This window comes from Canis lupus, chromosome X (assembly GCF_011100685.1).
Source record: "Canis lupus familiaris isolate Mischka breed German Shepherd chromosome X, alternate assembly UU_Cfam_GSD_1.0, whole genome shotgun sequence".
Lineage (NCBI taxonomy): Eukaryota > Metazoa > Chordata > Mammalia > Carnivora > Canidae > Canis > Canis lupus.
The window spans coordinates 93,560,785-93,575,644 of NC_049260.1; the positions used below are offsets into that span (position 1 = coordinate 93,560,785).

Genomic DNA, 14,860 nt, shown 5'->3' on the forward strand with positions numbered 1-14,860 from the left:
GGACCGATCCTAGGACCCCGGGATCATGACCTGAGCTGAAGGCAGAGGCTTAACCTACTGAGCCACCCAGATGCCCTTCGAATAGGGAAATTCATAGAGTTGGAAAACAAACTGCTGGTTTCCAGGGGCTGGAAGAGGGGGAAATGGGGAGTGGCTGCTTAATGGGTACAGAGTTTGGGGCTGATGAAAACGTCTTGGAATTAAAGAGGTGGTGGTTGCACAACATTGTGATGTCAGTGAATCGCTCACTCTTAAATGGTTGTTTTTTTTTAGAAGATTTTATTTATTTATTCATGAAAGACACAGAGAGAGAGGCAGAGACATGGCAGAGGGAGAAGCAGGCTCCATGTGGGGAGCCCAATGCGGGGACTCGATCCCAGTTTTGGGGATCACGACCTGAGCTGAAGGCAGCCTCTCAACCACTGAGCCACCCAGGTGCCCTTAAATGGTTGGTTTTAAGTGAATTCCACATCAATTCAACAATAATGCTATTGTGAGTTAGCTTCTGAAATGTGCTAGCACAGAATATGAGAGAAGACAGTGCTGCCAGGGGTACCCCCCGGGGGGCCTTAACTAAATGCAGAAATGAGACCCTCTCTTCTCAAGCCCCTTCCCCTCTGGCCTTTCCTCTTCTCTGATCCACTGCTCAGGTACAACTGTACCTTCTTTCCCCCTTAGAGTCTAGAAATTAAGCCCATTCTCTCTCTTTCCTCTATTTTTTTTTTCATTTTTTTATCAGGAAATATTTCAGATCTACACAGAATTAGAATACCCTATCAACATCTACGTACCCACCACCCAGCTTAAGAAATGTAACATTACAAATATAGTTGAGCCACTGTGGAGTCTTCTCCAAGAGGATTCCCCTCCCTTTGCTTCCCCAAGAAGTAACCACCATCCTAAAGGAGTTATTTACCTTTCCCACGCATACTGTCACACATGCTACATGTGTAAGCGTCTCTCCTATGCGTGCTTTTTACTCCAGACATCTGTATCCACAATCAACACATGGTGATCATTGTGCATCCTTGTGGCACCAGCTTTTCCCCTTGTGCAGCTTTCTGCTGATCTGAGCCCCTTCTGTGTCTCAGCCCTTGGGCCTCTCCCCACCCCTACCCCAGCCCAGGCTTTGCCATCCTCTTCACTTTACCTGCGACCCCCAAGCTAGTAAATCAAGGCTGGTTCTACCGTTGGTGAGTCTTGGCTTCTTTCCCTGTGGCTCTTAACCAGTGCTTCTGAGACCCTTAGCTGCATCTGAATCCCCTGAAGGGCTGGTTAAAACACAGTGCTGGGCCTCCCCTCTGAGTTTCTGATTCAGTAGGTCTTGGGTAGAGCCTAAGAATTCCTGGGTGCTGCTGCTGCTGCTGCTGCTGTGGGAACTGAACTTCCAGAACCACTGCTCTAATCAGCATCTGGGCCCAGGTGCAGCCGCCCCATCTGGCCTCTGGGCTGGCTCAGCCATCCATGAGGTTTCCTTCAAAACCCTGCTCTAGAGCAGTGCTAACAGACATATAATGCAAGTCACATGTGTAATTTAAAATTTTCTAATGGCCACATTCAAAAGTAAGAGGAAACAGGCAAAATGAATTTGTTTTTTTAAGATTTTATTTATTTATTTATTTATTTATTTATTTATTTATTTATTTATTCATGAGAGACAGAGAGGCAGAGACACAGGCAGAAGGAGAAGCAGGCTCCATGCAGAGCCTGACGTGGGACTCGATCCAGGGTCTCCAGGATCACACCCTGGGCTGCAGGCGGCGCTAAACCGCTGCAGCACCGGTCTGCCCTATACTATTGTTTTAACATGTAATCAGTATAAAATCATCAGTGACTTAAATGTAATGTTTTATACTTAACAGCACACTTCAAATTAGACTAGCCATATTTCAGTAGCCACGTATGGCTAATCACTAACGTAGTAGACAGTGTAGCTCTAAAGGCTTGACCTACATCTCTCTCCTTACAAAAATTGTTTTACACTTAACATTTTAACTTATTTTGGACTGTAATAAAACCATTTAAAGTAGGCGCACCGCATGGTGGAGGGCGATACGTGTCAGTGAAGGTGAAGTGGATCAAAACACAGAGGAAAAAGATTTGAGTCAGGATAATCTATCTAAATAAAATCTGCTTATGTTCCATCTTATTAATTTAAAACAAATTTATTTTTAACCAGAACAAATGCTGTCAAATATACCAGTCACAAGTAAGAGAGGAGTCTTTTTGGTGATGCAGTTTGGAATGCCGAATTGGTGTTAATAAAATTCCCACGGGCTTCTAAAAAAAAAGAAAAGAAAATCTTAAAAATAATGAACAGCAGTTTCTTGCTTCTTCATTTTCTTTCTATTTCTTCCAACTGCAGGGTGAAATGAGAGAAAATTAGCAGTTCCACAGCATTAACCAGCACCAGTGACTTTCTAAACCTATGAAAATAGCTCTATGTACATGCTGCATTTGTGTGCTGTATCTCAAGTTGAGTACCACACATTTAACTCTTGTAACCTGTACCCTTGTGTATAGGGTGCTCGTGCAACCCATGGCTTCAATTTTGTGAGCCTACCAACCTTGTCTCCCTCTTGCCTAGCACCGTAAATGCTTCCCTCCACCCTTGAGAGGCCATTCGGAGATTTAAGGAAATCTCTTCACCTTAAAAGCCTATGCTCATTCCACAAATGCTACTCCCTTATTCTCCCAGACCCTCGGTTTCCATATCTACCATATGAAAAAGAAGCTGTGATAATGAAATACACAGCTGTGGAAATGCAAAAAACAAAAAAAAAGTTAATCATTTAAATATATTCAAAGACAAGATACACCTCAAGACTTCATTACCAATTCAGTGATAAGTAATCACCATACTATGACTAACTTGCTTTAGACTTTCACATAAAATACAAAAATCTACACCTGAATATTAGGTATTAATCATTAAATGTGGTCCTACTTGAAATTCTCGACTTTTTGCTATTTGTATGTAATCACATTGGCAAAGGCATCGTCTCCTAGTTAGCACAAGGCAGTACATTTCCATGGCCAAGTAAGGAAGGTCCAATTAGTGCACAGCCCAGCCACTTGCGCTGCTGCTTCCGGTAACTGTTCTCTAAACAAATATTGGTCTCGGCTACTGATACATCTACCGGTCGTTAGTAGTCTCACAGGTAGAGGACAAAAGACCTCACAAGAACGAATGAGCAGCCACGGAAATATATTTCAGAATATACTGTGATTTCTGTTACTAGATACATTAGTATTCTATTAATGTTCTGAGCAGCTAAAACTGAATTTTTAAACTGATCTTAAGCAAACTTCTTAATTTACTAGGAGAACTGAAAAAGAAGAAGACTGTCAGTAACAGGTAAATGCCGGGAATGGTCGGGTGATGTGCAAAGCTATACCCATACCTGGATTTTCTGGCCCTGTTCTCTGTTGGGCCGGATCCCTTCTAGTTAGGTCCGTCTTGTTTATTGTCAAATTTCTCTTTTTCTTTCCCCCTCTCAGAGCCTTGGGCCTCTTTGTCAGAGTTTTCATACTGGTATGGAGTTGTCCCTTTGGTGAAGAATAATACAGACTTTGGAGCAGACATTCACAGGAAAAACCAACCCGATGCATAGCGAATAGTGACATCCCGTACTCTACCCGCAGGAGAAGCAGGAGGATAGCAGTAACTCTGAAAATAACAGCTGGGAAGCTTCCTACTCATTGATGCAGCCTCTCCAAGGCCCTCACTGTTGCGCCGCTGTATCACTTACTTTCGCAGTGACACTCTTTCCAGTCCACCTGCCACCCTGTGCTGCTGACTATTTTTGGCCCCTTCGGAGAAGGGATTGGAATCATCAGGGTCTGCCCCATTCTCTAAGTTTTTGTCAGAAATGTTTTGCCCCCACGACACATTCTATGGTGAAGCTCATTAGTTCCTCAACCACGTATCAGTTCACCACGATGGGGACAAACTAAGACTTGACATTTTTAAAAGCCACGCACAAAAACGAGGTGTGCCATTGGCAGGCTCTTTCCCTCGAGGCCCGGCCCCTCCCCGGCCTGGCCCTCCCTCCGCCTGGCCCGCCCCTCCCCCAGCCCCGCCCTCCGCTTGGCCCCGCCCCCGCCTGGCCCACCCCTCCCTCTCCCCGGCCCCGCCCCCGCCTGGCCCACCCCTCCCTCTCCCCGGCCCCGCCCTCCGCCTGGCCCCGCCCCCTCCTGGCCCGCCCCTCCCTCTCCTGGGCCTCTCCCTCCATCTGGCCCCGCCCTCCGCCCGGCCCCGGCCCCGCCCGGCCCCGCCCCCTTCTGGCCGGCCCCTCCCTCTCCCTGGCCCCGCCCTTCATATGCCCCGCCCTTTATATGGCCCCGCCCCCTCTCCCCAGCCCCACCCCCTCCTGGCCCGCCCCTCCCCCTCCCCGACCCCGCCCTCCGCCTGGCCCGCCCCTCCCTCTCCCTGGCCCCGCCCTTCATATGGCCCCGCCCCCTCTCCCCAGCCCCACCCTCCGCCTGGCCCCGCCCCCTCTCCCCTCCCCTCTGAGCCAACGTTGACCTGAGTGCTCGCGCGCTGCCCCCGCGGCCCTCGGGTCTCTTGGCCGAGGCTGCCAGAGGGCCGCAAGTTTCGTTCTCCAAACCTTAGGTCGCTAGGGAAGGGGGCTCCTGTTCGGGCCCTGGGCTTGGGTTAGGGGGGGGCTCTGGGCTTGGGTTGGGGGGGCCCCGACCGACCCTCCGCCCGCAGGGCCGCCCGCAGCCGGGAGGAAGCGCGCGGGTCCCCCCTCACCATCGGCGGCCGCCGGCCCCATCTCGGGCTCCTCGTCCGGCTCCTCCGCCGTCTCCCAGTCGGCCTCCTCCTCGGACGAGGCCTCGGACTCGTGGACGTCGGCGGCCGCTGCAGGTGTAGGCAGCGCAGCCAGGGGCACGGGGTGCTGGCCCAGGCTGTCGCGTAGCTGAGGCTGGGGTGGGACCACCATGCCGCCGCCGCGGGGCCGCACGAGGATATGGTTGTTGCAGTTGATGCGGTGCAGCAGCGAGTGCACCAAGTCCAGGAACATGAAACGGAAACTGACCATGGGGAACTGATGGGCGTCCACCAGGATGTCCAGGTCGTCCTCCGGCGCCTCCTCCCCGTCCTCGTCCGCCGGCCCGAAGTCCGAGTCGTCCTCGGCCTCCTCGGCGTGGGCGCCGCCGCCCTCGGGGTCGATGGCCAGATGGAGACCCACGACCTCCATGCCGACGCCTCCCGCCGACCCGGCGACTCCGGCCGCCTGCGCCTGCTGGGGCCCGGACTCGAGGACCACCCCGTTGCCGCCGCCGCCGCCGCCGCCGCCGCCACCGCCAGCGGCCACTGGGGCCCACGCCCCCACGGCGCCCACGGGGCTATCCTGGCCTCCTGGGGCCTGGCCCGGGTCTCCGGAGGCGGACATGGCACCGGGCAGCGCCTCGCTGGGGCGTCGGCCGGGCGGAGGCGACGCCGAGGGCGAAGACGGTGGCCGTCGGCTGGGCCGCCGCAGACCGGAGGCCCTGGGCAGCGCGGCCCGAAGCGGGGCGGGCCGGGCGGCCGAGGAGCCGCCCACCGAGGGGACGACAGTCTGTGGCAGAGCCCGGGGAGGTCCGCGACGGGAAAGGAAGGGAGCGGAGGTCAGGAGCGGCCCGCCCAGGCCTCCCCTCGGGGGACAGCGGACCGCGCGGCCGGGATTCTGCGAGGCTGCGGCGGGGGGCGGGGCCTGGCGCGTCAACAATGGGCGCGCGCTCATTCGTCGACAAGCAGGGACTGACGTGCTCAGCCGCCAATGAAGGGCCTAGGCCCTTGGCCTCCGGGCTGCTCCTGGTCACCATCTTGTGCTTCGAGGCCTTAGGCCCTCCACGGCTTTTAGGGCCACGCAACTGCAGACCTTTTATTTTTACAAAATAAGTTTTTTGGTTGGAGACACCTTGGGCCACAAGCATTGCAAGGTGTTTCCCGATTTCCACCTGGTAATGGCTAATGCATGTAGGGACAGGGTCATTAAAATGGTGTATAGCTCAGACTTAAGCAGTAGTAAAAACCTCCGGAGGAGAGAGAGAGGTTGGACAATTTAACATGGTTAAAGCTACTTGGAAAAGACTAGACAAAATTGACATGGATGCAGTCAGAACTGAGTGTTGAAGAAGTGGTTAGTGACAAGAGTTAGAAAGTATGTAATGAACCCTGACAAATTCACTTCCAGCCCTCAAAGAATGAACACGAGATACTGTTAAAGGACCAGGTCATCTCATAAGAGCTGATAAGCCTGACAGACTTTGGGGCAGCCCGGGTGGCTCAGGCGGTTTACCGCTGCTGCCTTCTGCCCAGGGTGTGATCCTGGAGTCCCGGGATCGAGTCCCACATCGGGCTCCCTGCATGGAGCCTGCTTCTCCCTCTGCCTGTGTCTCTGCCTCTCTCTCTCTCTCTCTCTCTCATAAATAAATATATAAAATCTTAAAAAAATAAAGCCTGATCGACTTTAAAAGGGCAGGCTTCATAGGATGTTTCTGAGGCAACAGTCCCTTTTTATTGATTTCAAAATCCACTTAATCAAGAACTCAAGGGTAAGTAATTCTGAAAACTATGGAGAAATTAGCTGCTATTTATATACTCATTTTGTTAAAAAAAAGTTTTATACTACCAAAAACGTCTTTTGAAAAAAAAATAGGAAATAATATTTGGACATTTAATACCAATAAATCCTATCAAGGTTAGGAGGGATTTTTTTCCTTTTATCCACCCAATGAAATTTCGATGTTTTTATTTTTCACCTGTCTCACCTCAATAATAAAGCATGGTGCTATCATAAGTCATTGGTTTAAATCTGGAAGGCAGGGACGCCTGGGTGACTCAGCGATTGAGCCTCTGCCTTTGGCTCAGGGTATGATCCCAGGGCCCTGGGATCCAGTCCCGCATCCGGCTCCCCACCGGGAGCCTGCTTCTCCCACTGCCTGTGTCCCTCATGAATCAATAAACAAGATATTTAAATCTGGAAGGCAATGTAGAAAATCTCTAATTTGTAATCTTCACTATAAAGAGAGCAAAACTGAGGTAGAATCCCAATCTCAGGTCTAGAGTTGGTTTTAACATTTAGCCACTGATGTGATCTTAGGAAAGTTACTTATCATTTCTATGCCTCAGTTTATCATTTGTGAAGTTAGGGTAATGATTACCTATCTTACAGTGTTGCTCTAAGAAGCAAATGTCCTTTTTCATACTATGATATTTTATATACATGTAAGGTATTATTATATCAATAATCATCTTTCTATTCTTGAACTATTGGAGAGAAGCTATTGACTAGTCTTTCCAACCTTCAGAGAGAATAATTTAATTTGGTTTTGGAGGAATCCATTGTTCCCAGGTAATGGAATTACACACTTCCTCCCTGGCAGTTCATACCCTGACTTTAGTCAAGATTTAAGTGAAATAGGTAGATGGATTATATTTAGGGGATTAGCCATTTGTTGAAAATATGTTCTTAGTTTTATTTTGTCTTCTAAGTTGGCTAATATTTCTAAATATGTAGGTTTTCATTTTGATATTATAAAATCTGATACTATTTTCATGGTTTTAACATCATTATAATTTTGCAAATCTTTTCTCATCCAGAGATAAATTTTATATTTTCTTCTTTTTGGAGGTCTTCTTAGTGTTTATATTTAATTCCTTAATCCATTTGGAATTAATACTGACACATAGTATAAGATTAAAGTATCAGTTATTTTTAATTTTAAACAGCTCACCTACAGCACCATTTGTTGAGTGAATTACTCCTCTCTATAATGATGTGGGGCCATGTATCCTTTAGCACTTCCCATAAAGGTAGAAGAGATGCAAGAGAAAATGCATGTTCTTTTTTTTTTTAAGATTTTATTTATTTATTTATTTAATCATGACAGACACGCAGAGAGAGGCAGAGAGATAGACAGAGGAGAAGCAGGCTCCTCCCAGGGAGCCCAATGCAGGACTCAATCTCCGAACCGGGATCATGCCCTGAGCTGAAGGCAGCGCTCAACCACTGAGCTACCCAGGCATCCCGAAAATGCGTATTTGTCCAAAATTTCAGAGCTGGAAAGGCCTTTAGATATTGAAGCTAAGTCCATTCTTTTTTAAATGGAGAAACTTAGGCCTAGAGCAGCTGACTAGCTTCCCCACGGTCGTGCAACTTAACGGAGGAGCCAGGACTAGAACTAGATCCCTGACCTTTAATCTGAAGTTGAAACAGGCCTACTTTTTATATATGCAGCTTCAGGAGAAACTTGACAGCAGAAGGTTAATTAACCAGGCCCAAAGTAAATGGCTGAGTTGAGGCTCTCTGAAAGTTCCAGACCAGCACTCATGATCTCTAATCAATCAGCAAGTATTTTCTAAACACCTACATATAATGTCTCATGCAAGGCTGTGCCAAGGATGGAGAAGCAAGGGCCGTCACCTCTGGTGGCATATCACAATCTAGCTGGGAGAAAGGGTTACAAGTTAAAAAAGAAAAAAAAAAGAAAAAAAAATAAAAGAAGCAGACCCTGACCTTCAGAGCTGGACTGGAACTCATACTAAGCCGTTTTATTTTCCTTTTGGACACAGACAATGTCATAGAACACCAACATCAGACAAGATCACTCAGAGACCACGATGAAAGGAGACAAAACAAGACCACTTTGTAATTTTACTTAAGCAGAGACAAAAACAAGGTCACAAAATATTAAACATCCTCTCTTTTGGCTAAAATGAGTGTCTACCACTTCTTTACTAATTATAATTTTATCCTGATTCTAGTTTCCCCTCCCTGTAGATAAGATTTTTTGAAATACTAATTATAGAACTGTCCCTACTTTGTAATGGCATCTAATCTAGAGCAAACCCCTGTTTCCTTCAAAACTTTCTAAAATAATCCAGGACAAACCCAATTCTTTAAAAAAAAAAAGATTTTATTTATTTATTCATGACAGACACACAGAGAGAGAGAGAGGCAGAGACACAGGCAGAGGGAGAAGCAGGCTCCATGCAGGGAGCCTGACGTGGGACTTGATCCCAGGTCTCCAGGGTCATATCCCTGGCTGAAGGTGGCACCAAACCACTGGACCATCGGGGCTGCCCCAAACCCAATTCTTTTTTTTTTTTTAATTTTTATTTATTTATGATAGTCACACACACACACACACACACACACACACACACACACACAGAGGCAGAGACACAGGCAGAGGGAGAAGTAGGCTCCATTCACCGGGAGCCCGATATGGGATTCGATCCTGGGTCTCCAGGATCGCGCCCTGGGCCAAAGGCAGGCGCCAAACCACTGCGCCACCCAGGGATCCCCCAAACCCAATTCTTATGATAGGTTCTATACCTCTTACAGAGTCACCATATGTGGTTCTGTACTATGGTTCACCCTGGGGTGTATTCTTCCTCACTGCAATAAGTAATAAATCCAACCTATTCAACTACCAGTATGTTCCTTTGGTCTCAAGCTAGAGTTTATTGACAATGTAAAACATTTTCATCTTTTTTTTTAAAGAGTTTATTTATTTATTCATGAGAGACACACACAGAGGCAGAGACACAGGCAGAGGAGAGGCTCCTCGCAGGGAGCCCAGTGCAAGACTCAATCCCAGACCCTGGGATCACGCCCTGGGCCAAAGGCAGATGCTCAACTGCTGAGCTATGCAGGCATCCCCATTTCCATCATTACACTGTAATATTTTGACTCAGCCAAGTGAGTCAGGAGGCCTCACGATTAGTGGGCTTTTCAGAGAAAAGGCTTCCCAGAGGAAAGACCTGGGTTCAAAAGATGGGCATTAGTCCCTGAGGGAGAAAGGCAGAAAAGGTAGGACATGGTCTCCACGTGGTTCTTGTTAAAAATGCCCTCACAACCTTGCAGGGTCCTTGGCTGTAAGAAAACCCTGAACCATGGGGTACAGAAAGGAAGCGGATGTTGCTCCTGGCCAGAGGGCAGACCTAGATGACCTTCCATGTGACGAATGACCTGCCATGGGACCTGGGTGAGGAAGGTGCCAAACAGGACACTCCCATTTCCTACCACATGCTCTGACCAGGGCTACCCCCACTCTTCCTTAGTAGAAACAAAGCTCCCAGGTAGATGGTTTTTCATATGAAAACAGCATATTCCTGCTTTCTTTACCTCCTTCTTGTCTCTATCCATTCCTTTTTCAAAACTTTCAACAGGATCAACACTAGTCACTTTAGAGGAGAATAGCATGTTACCAAAACCAAAAACAACACAAAATAAAAACCGTACAAAGTGTCTTCCTGGGTCATGAAAAGCTGGGTTGTCCACTTAAACTACAGGACAAACACTCCAGACCCTAGTCATTCAATCCTTCACTGAATGAGTATTAAATACCTACTATCTACCTGGAATTATGTTAGGGGTTGGAAACTCACAGGTACCTGAAACCCATGGCTTGTCCTAGTTCATGGTCTAGAGGGTTAGACAGATACTTGAATAATGATGACACAGGGTGTCAAGTGCTATCACAGGGATGGGCATGAAGTAGGAGCAAGAAAGAGAGAATGATTAGCTGGCAGGGGAGGAGAGATGAAGGAAGTAGGTTGGTGCCTGGAAAAGTACCCAAGAGGAGGCATTTCAGGTGGGTCCTAAAACTAGGAGTTCAACTGGCACTAAAGGTGGGTGGGAGGGAGCTTAGTGAAGGTAAAGGAAACAGCACGAGCAGTGTTAGACATGGCTACGTATGTGGGGGTGTACCTATCCAGGGACTGAAATGGCTGGAGCATTGCGCAGAGTGGCAGATGGACCTTTAAAGCTAAGATGGGGTGGCAGGGCGGAGGAAAGCTGGGGGGCTCAGTCAGCTGAGCTTCTGACTCTTGGTTTTCCAAGTCATGATATCCAGGTCATGGGATTAAGCCCCACACTGGGCTTCCAAGCTGAGACCATAGTCTGCTTGAGATTCTCCCTCTCCTTCTGCCTTTCCCCTGTTCACACACTCTCTCTCTAAATTATTTTTTTTAAGATTTATTTATTTATTTATGAGAGACACACAGAGAGAGGCAGAGACACAGACAGAGGGAGAAGCAGGTTACCTGCGAGGAGCTGAATGTGGGACTCAATCCCTGGACCCCGGGATCATGACCTGAGCCAAAGGCAGAAGCTCAACCACTAAGCCACCCAGGTGCCACTCTATCTCTAAATTAAAAAAAAAAATCTATTGGGGCCATGGATGCTTCAGTAAGGAGTTTCCCCTTCATCCTGAAAAGTAGGTCTTCTGCTTCTCAAACAATCACTGAGATGGTAGCAGAATTAGAATAATTTGTGATGCATTTAGGAACAAGCAGAGTAAAAAAAAGAGGTCTGCTAAGGCCCGTAAAGTTTTTTCAGCAAGTTTTAGTGTCTGTACTTTTCCTCTTTATAAAAATAATACATATTCTTTTTATAGTAGATTTAAAAATAGATAAACCAAAACAAGAACGTGAAAATCATGCACATCTTGGGGCATCTGGGTGACTCAGTTGGTGGAGTGTCTAACTCTTGGTTTCAGCTCAGGACATGATCTCATCAGGAGCATGAGATCAAGCCCTGCACCAGGCTCCCCACTCAGTGTGGAGTCTGCTTGGGATTCCCTCCCTTTCCCTCTCCCTCTCCCTCCCCCTCTGCTTTTCCCCCTTGCACACCCACTTGTGCACACTCTCTCTAAAAGAAATAAATAAAATCTTTTTTTTAAATTTTTATTTATTTATGATAGTCACACAACAGAGAGAGAGAGAGAGAGGCAGAGACACAGGCAGAGGGAGAAGCAGGCTCCATGCACCGGGAGCCCGACGTGGGACTCGATCCCGGGTCTCCAGGATCGCGCCCTGGGCCAAAGGAAGGCGCTAAACCGCTGCGCCACCCAGGGATCCCCCGAAATAAATAAAATCTTAAAGAAAAATCACACATATCTTGCTCATATAAATAATAGGAAAATAAGACCATAGATAAATGACAAAGGACATGGATAGATAAATCATAGATAAATACAAATGATTTTAAACATATGGACAAATGACTTTTGAGCATATGGACATATGCTCAAACTCAATGCAAATTAAAATTATATTGAGGTAATGATAATCACTAGCATTTATTTATTTATTTATTTATTTATTTATTTATTTATTTTTAATCACTAGCTTGGGCACTATTTTAAGCACTGGCAGAGATTATCTTATTTACTTCTTGCAACAAACCTATGATGTGACTACTGTTATTATCCATCTTTTGCAAATTAGGAAACCAAAACATAACAGAGGCTTAGCCACTTTCCCAAGGATACACAAGTAATAAGGGGCAGAGCCTGAATTTAAAAAAATAATAAAAATCCTTAAACTCCATACCCAAAAATAAGCACTCTGATATTTGGTATAGAGTTCAGTTTAATTTTTTCAGGTTGGTAAGAAACTATAACTCTTAACTCTCCTCTTTGACTAGAGATTTCTGCTCTCCTACCCTTACTCTACCCTTAAACAGGAAGTTGGCTGTTGATTGTAATTATTCTTTATCGTGTTTAGAAGGTTTCCTGTTCCTCTATTATTAACAGCTGTGTGGCTTAGCGTAAATTGTCTCTCTGGTCCTCAGTTTCATTTCTTGAAGGTAATAGTTACCATCCCACAGGATTTTTGTGAATGTTCAATGTGATAATAAACAATGAGCATTATCAGAATTAAGGGTTATTAGTGAAGTTTGCCAAGGTTTCCTCACTTTCTAAGCATGTAGTTATTTCAGAGGAAGAAGAATACTAATTTAGCCCTCTTGTTCACCTTCAACCAGTAAATGCTTGCTCTCTGGAGTGAAGAAATTACTAGAAATACATGTCTGCAGATCCCTCCCCCCTCCATTTTTATAATCTCAGTCATTTTCTTTTTCTTTTTAAACAGCATGCTTGTTTATTTTTTTCTTTTTTTTAAGATTTTTATTTTTTATTCATGAGAGGCACAGAGAGAGAGAGGCAGAGACACAGGCAGAGGGAGAAGCAGGCTCCATGCAGGAAGCCCGACGTGGGACTTGATCCTGGGTCTCCAGGATCACGCCCTAAGCGAAACGGAGACGCTCAACTGCTGAGCCACCAAGGTGTCCCACCTGAGTCATTTTTGTAGGAAGTTTCCTCCCAGGTTATCCCATGGCTGCCTCCTTCTTAGAATTCAAGTTTTGGTCAAGAGCATTCACTAGGAATCCTCCCTGATCCCTTAAGTAAAGCTGTCACCAGCTGCCACCCCAGTCACTGTCATATCCCTACCCTGTTCTATTTTTTTCATGGCTTAGTATTTTTCCCATTTAATTACTTTTTATCTTTGCTGTTATAATCCCTATTCCCATTACCCTCCATTGTACCCCCACCACAAAGGCAGGGCTGTTTTCTTTACTATGTTCGCCAAGCACCTAGAACAATGCCTGGAACATAGTAAATACTCAAACATTTATTAAATGACGCTAGTCCCCACTTGTCCACAGTTTCAGCTATCCATGGTCAACTGCAGCCCCAAAGCAGATGATCCTGCTTCTGGAATTGTCAGAAGGTCAATAGTAGCCTAATGCTATGTTGCAAGGCCTATGCCATTCTCCTCATTTCATTTCATCAGGTAGGCACCTTATTATCTCTCATCATTACAAGAAGGATGAGTATAGGATGTTAAGATATTTTGAGAGAGAGAGAGAACATTCACATAACTATTACAGTATTCTTATAATTGTTCTGTTTTATTATTAGCTATATTGCTAATCTCTTACTTTGCCTAATTTATAAATTAAACTTTATCATAGGTGTGTATACATAGGAAAACATCATATATGGGGATCCCTGGGTGGCGCAGCTGTTTGGCGCCTGCCTTTGGCCCAGGGCGCGATCCTGGAGACCCGGGATCGAATCCCACATCGGGCTCCCGGTGCATGGAGCCTGCTTCTCCCTCTGCCTGTGTCTCTGCCTCTCTCTCTCTCTCTCTCTCTCTCTCTCTATCATAAATAAATAAAAATTTAAAAAAAAATAAAAAAAAAAGAAAAGAAAACATCATATATGTAGGGGTTTGTACTATCTGTGCTTTCAGACATCCACTGGAGGCCTTGGAATGCTTCCTACACAGTTGAAGTACTATTGTATAAGCAACTTGCTTTCTCTCTTTTTTTTTTTAAGATTTTATTTATTCATGAGAGACACACAGAAAGAGGCAGAGACACAGGCAGACAGAGAAGCAGGCTCCATGCAGGAAGCCAGGTATGGGACTCGATTCCGGAACTCCAGGATCACGCCCTGAGCAGAAGGCAAATGCTCAACCGCTGAACCACCCAGGTGTCCCAGCAACTTGCTTTCTCTATATTGGATTATTATACAAGGTACAAATGTTACTGGGTTGTAGGATTACATTTATGAATTGGGTGAGCCCCCAATAGGTTAGCAAGATTAAAATTGGGACTTGAATTTCTGTAAAGTTTTGGTAATTTCCCTAGATGCCAATATATCTCATATCACCAGAGGGTATAACTATCTTTATATTTCCTTTCCTAGGGAAAATGTCTTAATCGAACAGTTAAAAGCATATGTAAGATTGCAGGGGATTATACCAGTGTTAAAGTTTGTCTTGTGGTTACCTCACACTAAATTACAACTTTTGGAGGTCAGAGAGGTCACATGAAAGTCAACTTGCTGTCTCTTTACATTGTTTAAATTAAAGTCTTCCAAAATTTTCTTCCCCTGCCTTGTCACAGGGTTTGAAATTCCCCATCTGGGCATCTTTTTATAGGCCCTTTCAGAGACAAGTACATTGTGAGTTAAAATGGTATCACAACATATCTGCAAGTATCATTAACCAAACATTATTCAAGGCAGGGTCTGGAGGAAGTAGAATAGAAGATCTGAGAGAAGGTAAGGAGTA

The 14,860-nt window shown here is 46.1% G+C and overlaps 1 protein-coding gene across 2 annotated transcripts; it reads right to left on the reverse strand.

Annotated features, from left to right (window-relative positions):
• Nucleotides 1-2,149: 2,149 nt before the first annotated feature.
• Nucleotides 2,150-5,744, reverse strand: LOC102155795 (cancer/testis antigen 47A-like). 2 transcript variants are annotated; one of them, XM_038588227.1, is made up of 3 exons: nucleotides 4,757-5,744; nucleotides 3,405-3,549; nucleotides 2,150-2,280 (listed from the first exon to the last, which is right to left on the reverse strand). In XM_038588227.1, exons 1-2 carry the CDS (start codon nucleotides 5,727-5,729, stop codon nucleotides 3,446-3,448), a joined length of 1,077 nt encoding a protein of 358 aa, XP_038444155.1. In that variant the 5' UTR covers nucleotides 5,730-5,744; the 3' UTR covers nucleotides 2,150-2,280; nucleotides 3,405-3,445. The 2 variants fall into 2 exon arrangements, with proteins under 2 accessions (XP_038444155.1, XP_038444156.1); XM_038588228.1 differs by having other exon boundaries at nucleotides 2,150-2,359.
• Between the last annotated feature and the right edge of the window lie 9,116 nt (nucleotides 5,745-14,860).

Excerpts from the sequence above, each read along its gene's own strand:
- LOC102155795 (XM_038588227.1), bottom strand. The coding sequence starts at position 5,729 with ATGAGCGCGCGCCCATTGTTGACGCGCCAGGCCCCGCCCCCCGCCGCA. Across the intron at positions 3,550-4,756 it reads GGGGCCGGCGGCCGCCGATG|GGACAACTCCATACCAGTAT; the intron begins GTGAGGGGGGAC and ends TCTTCACCAAAG.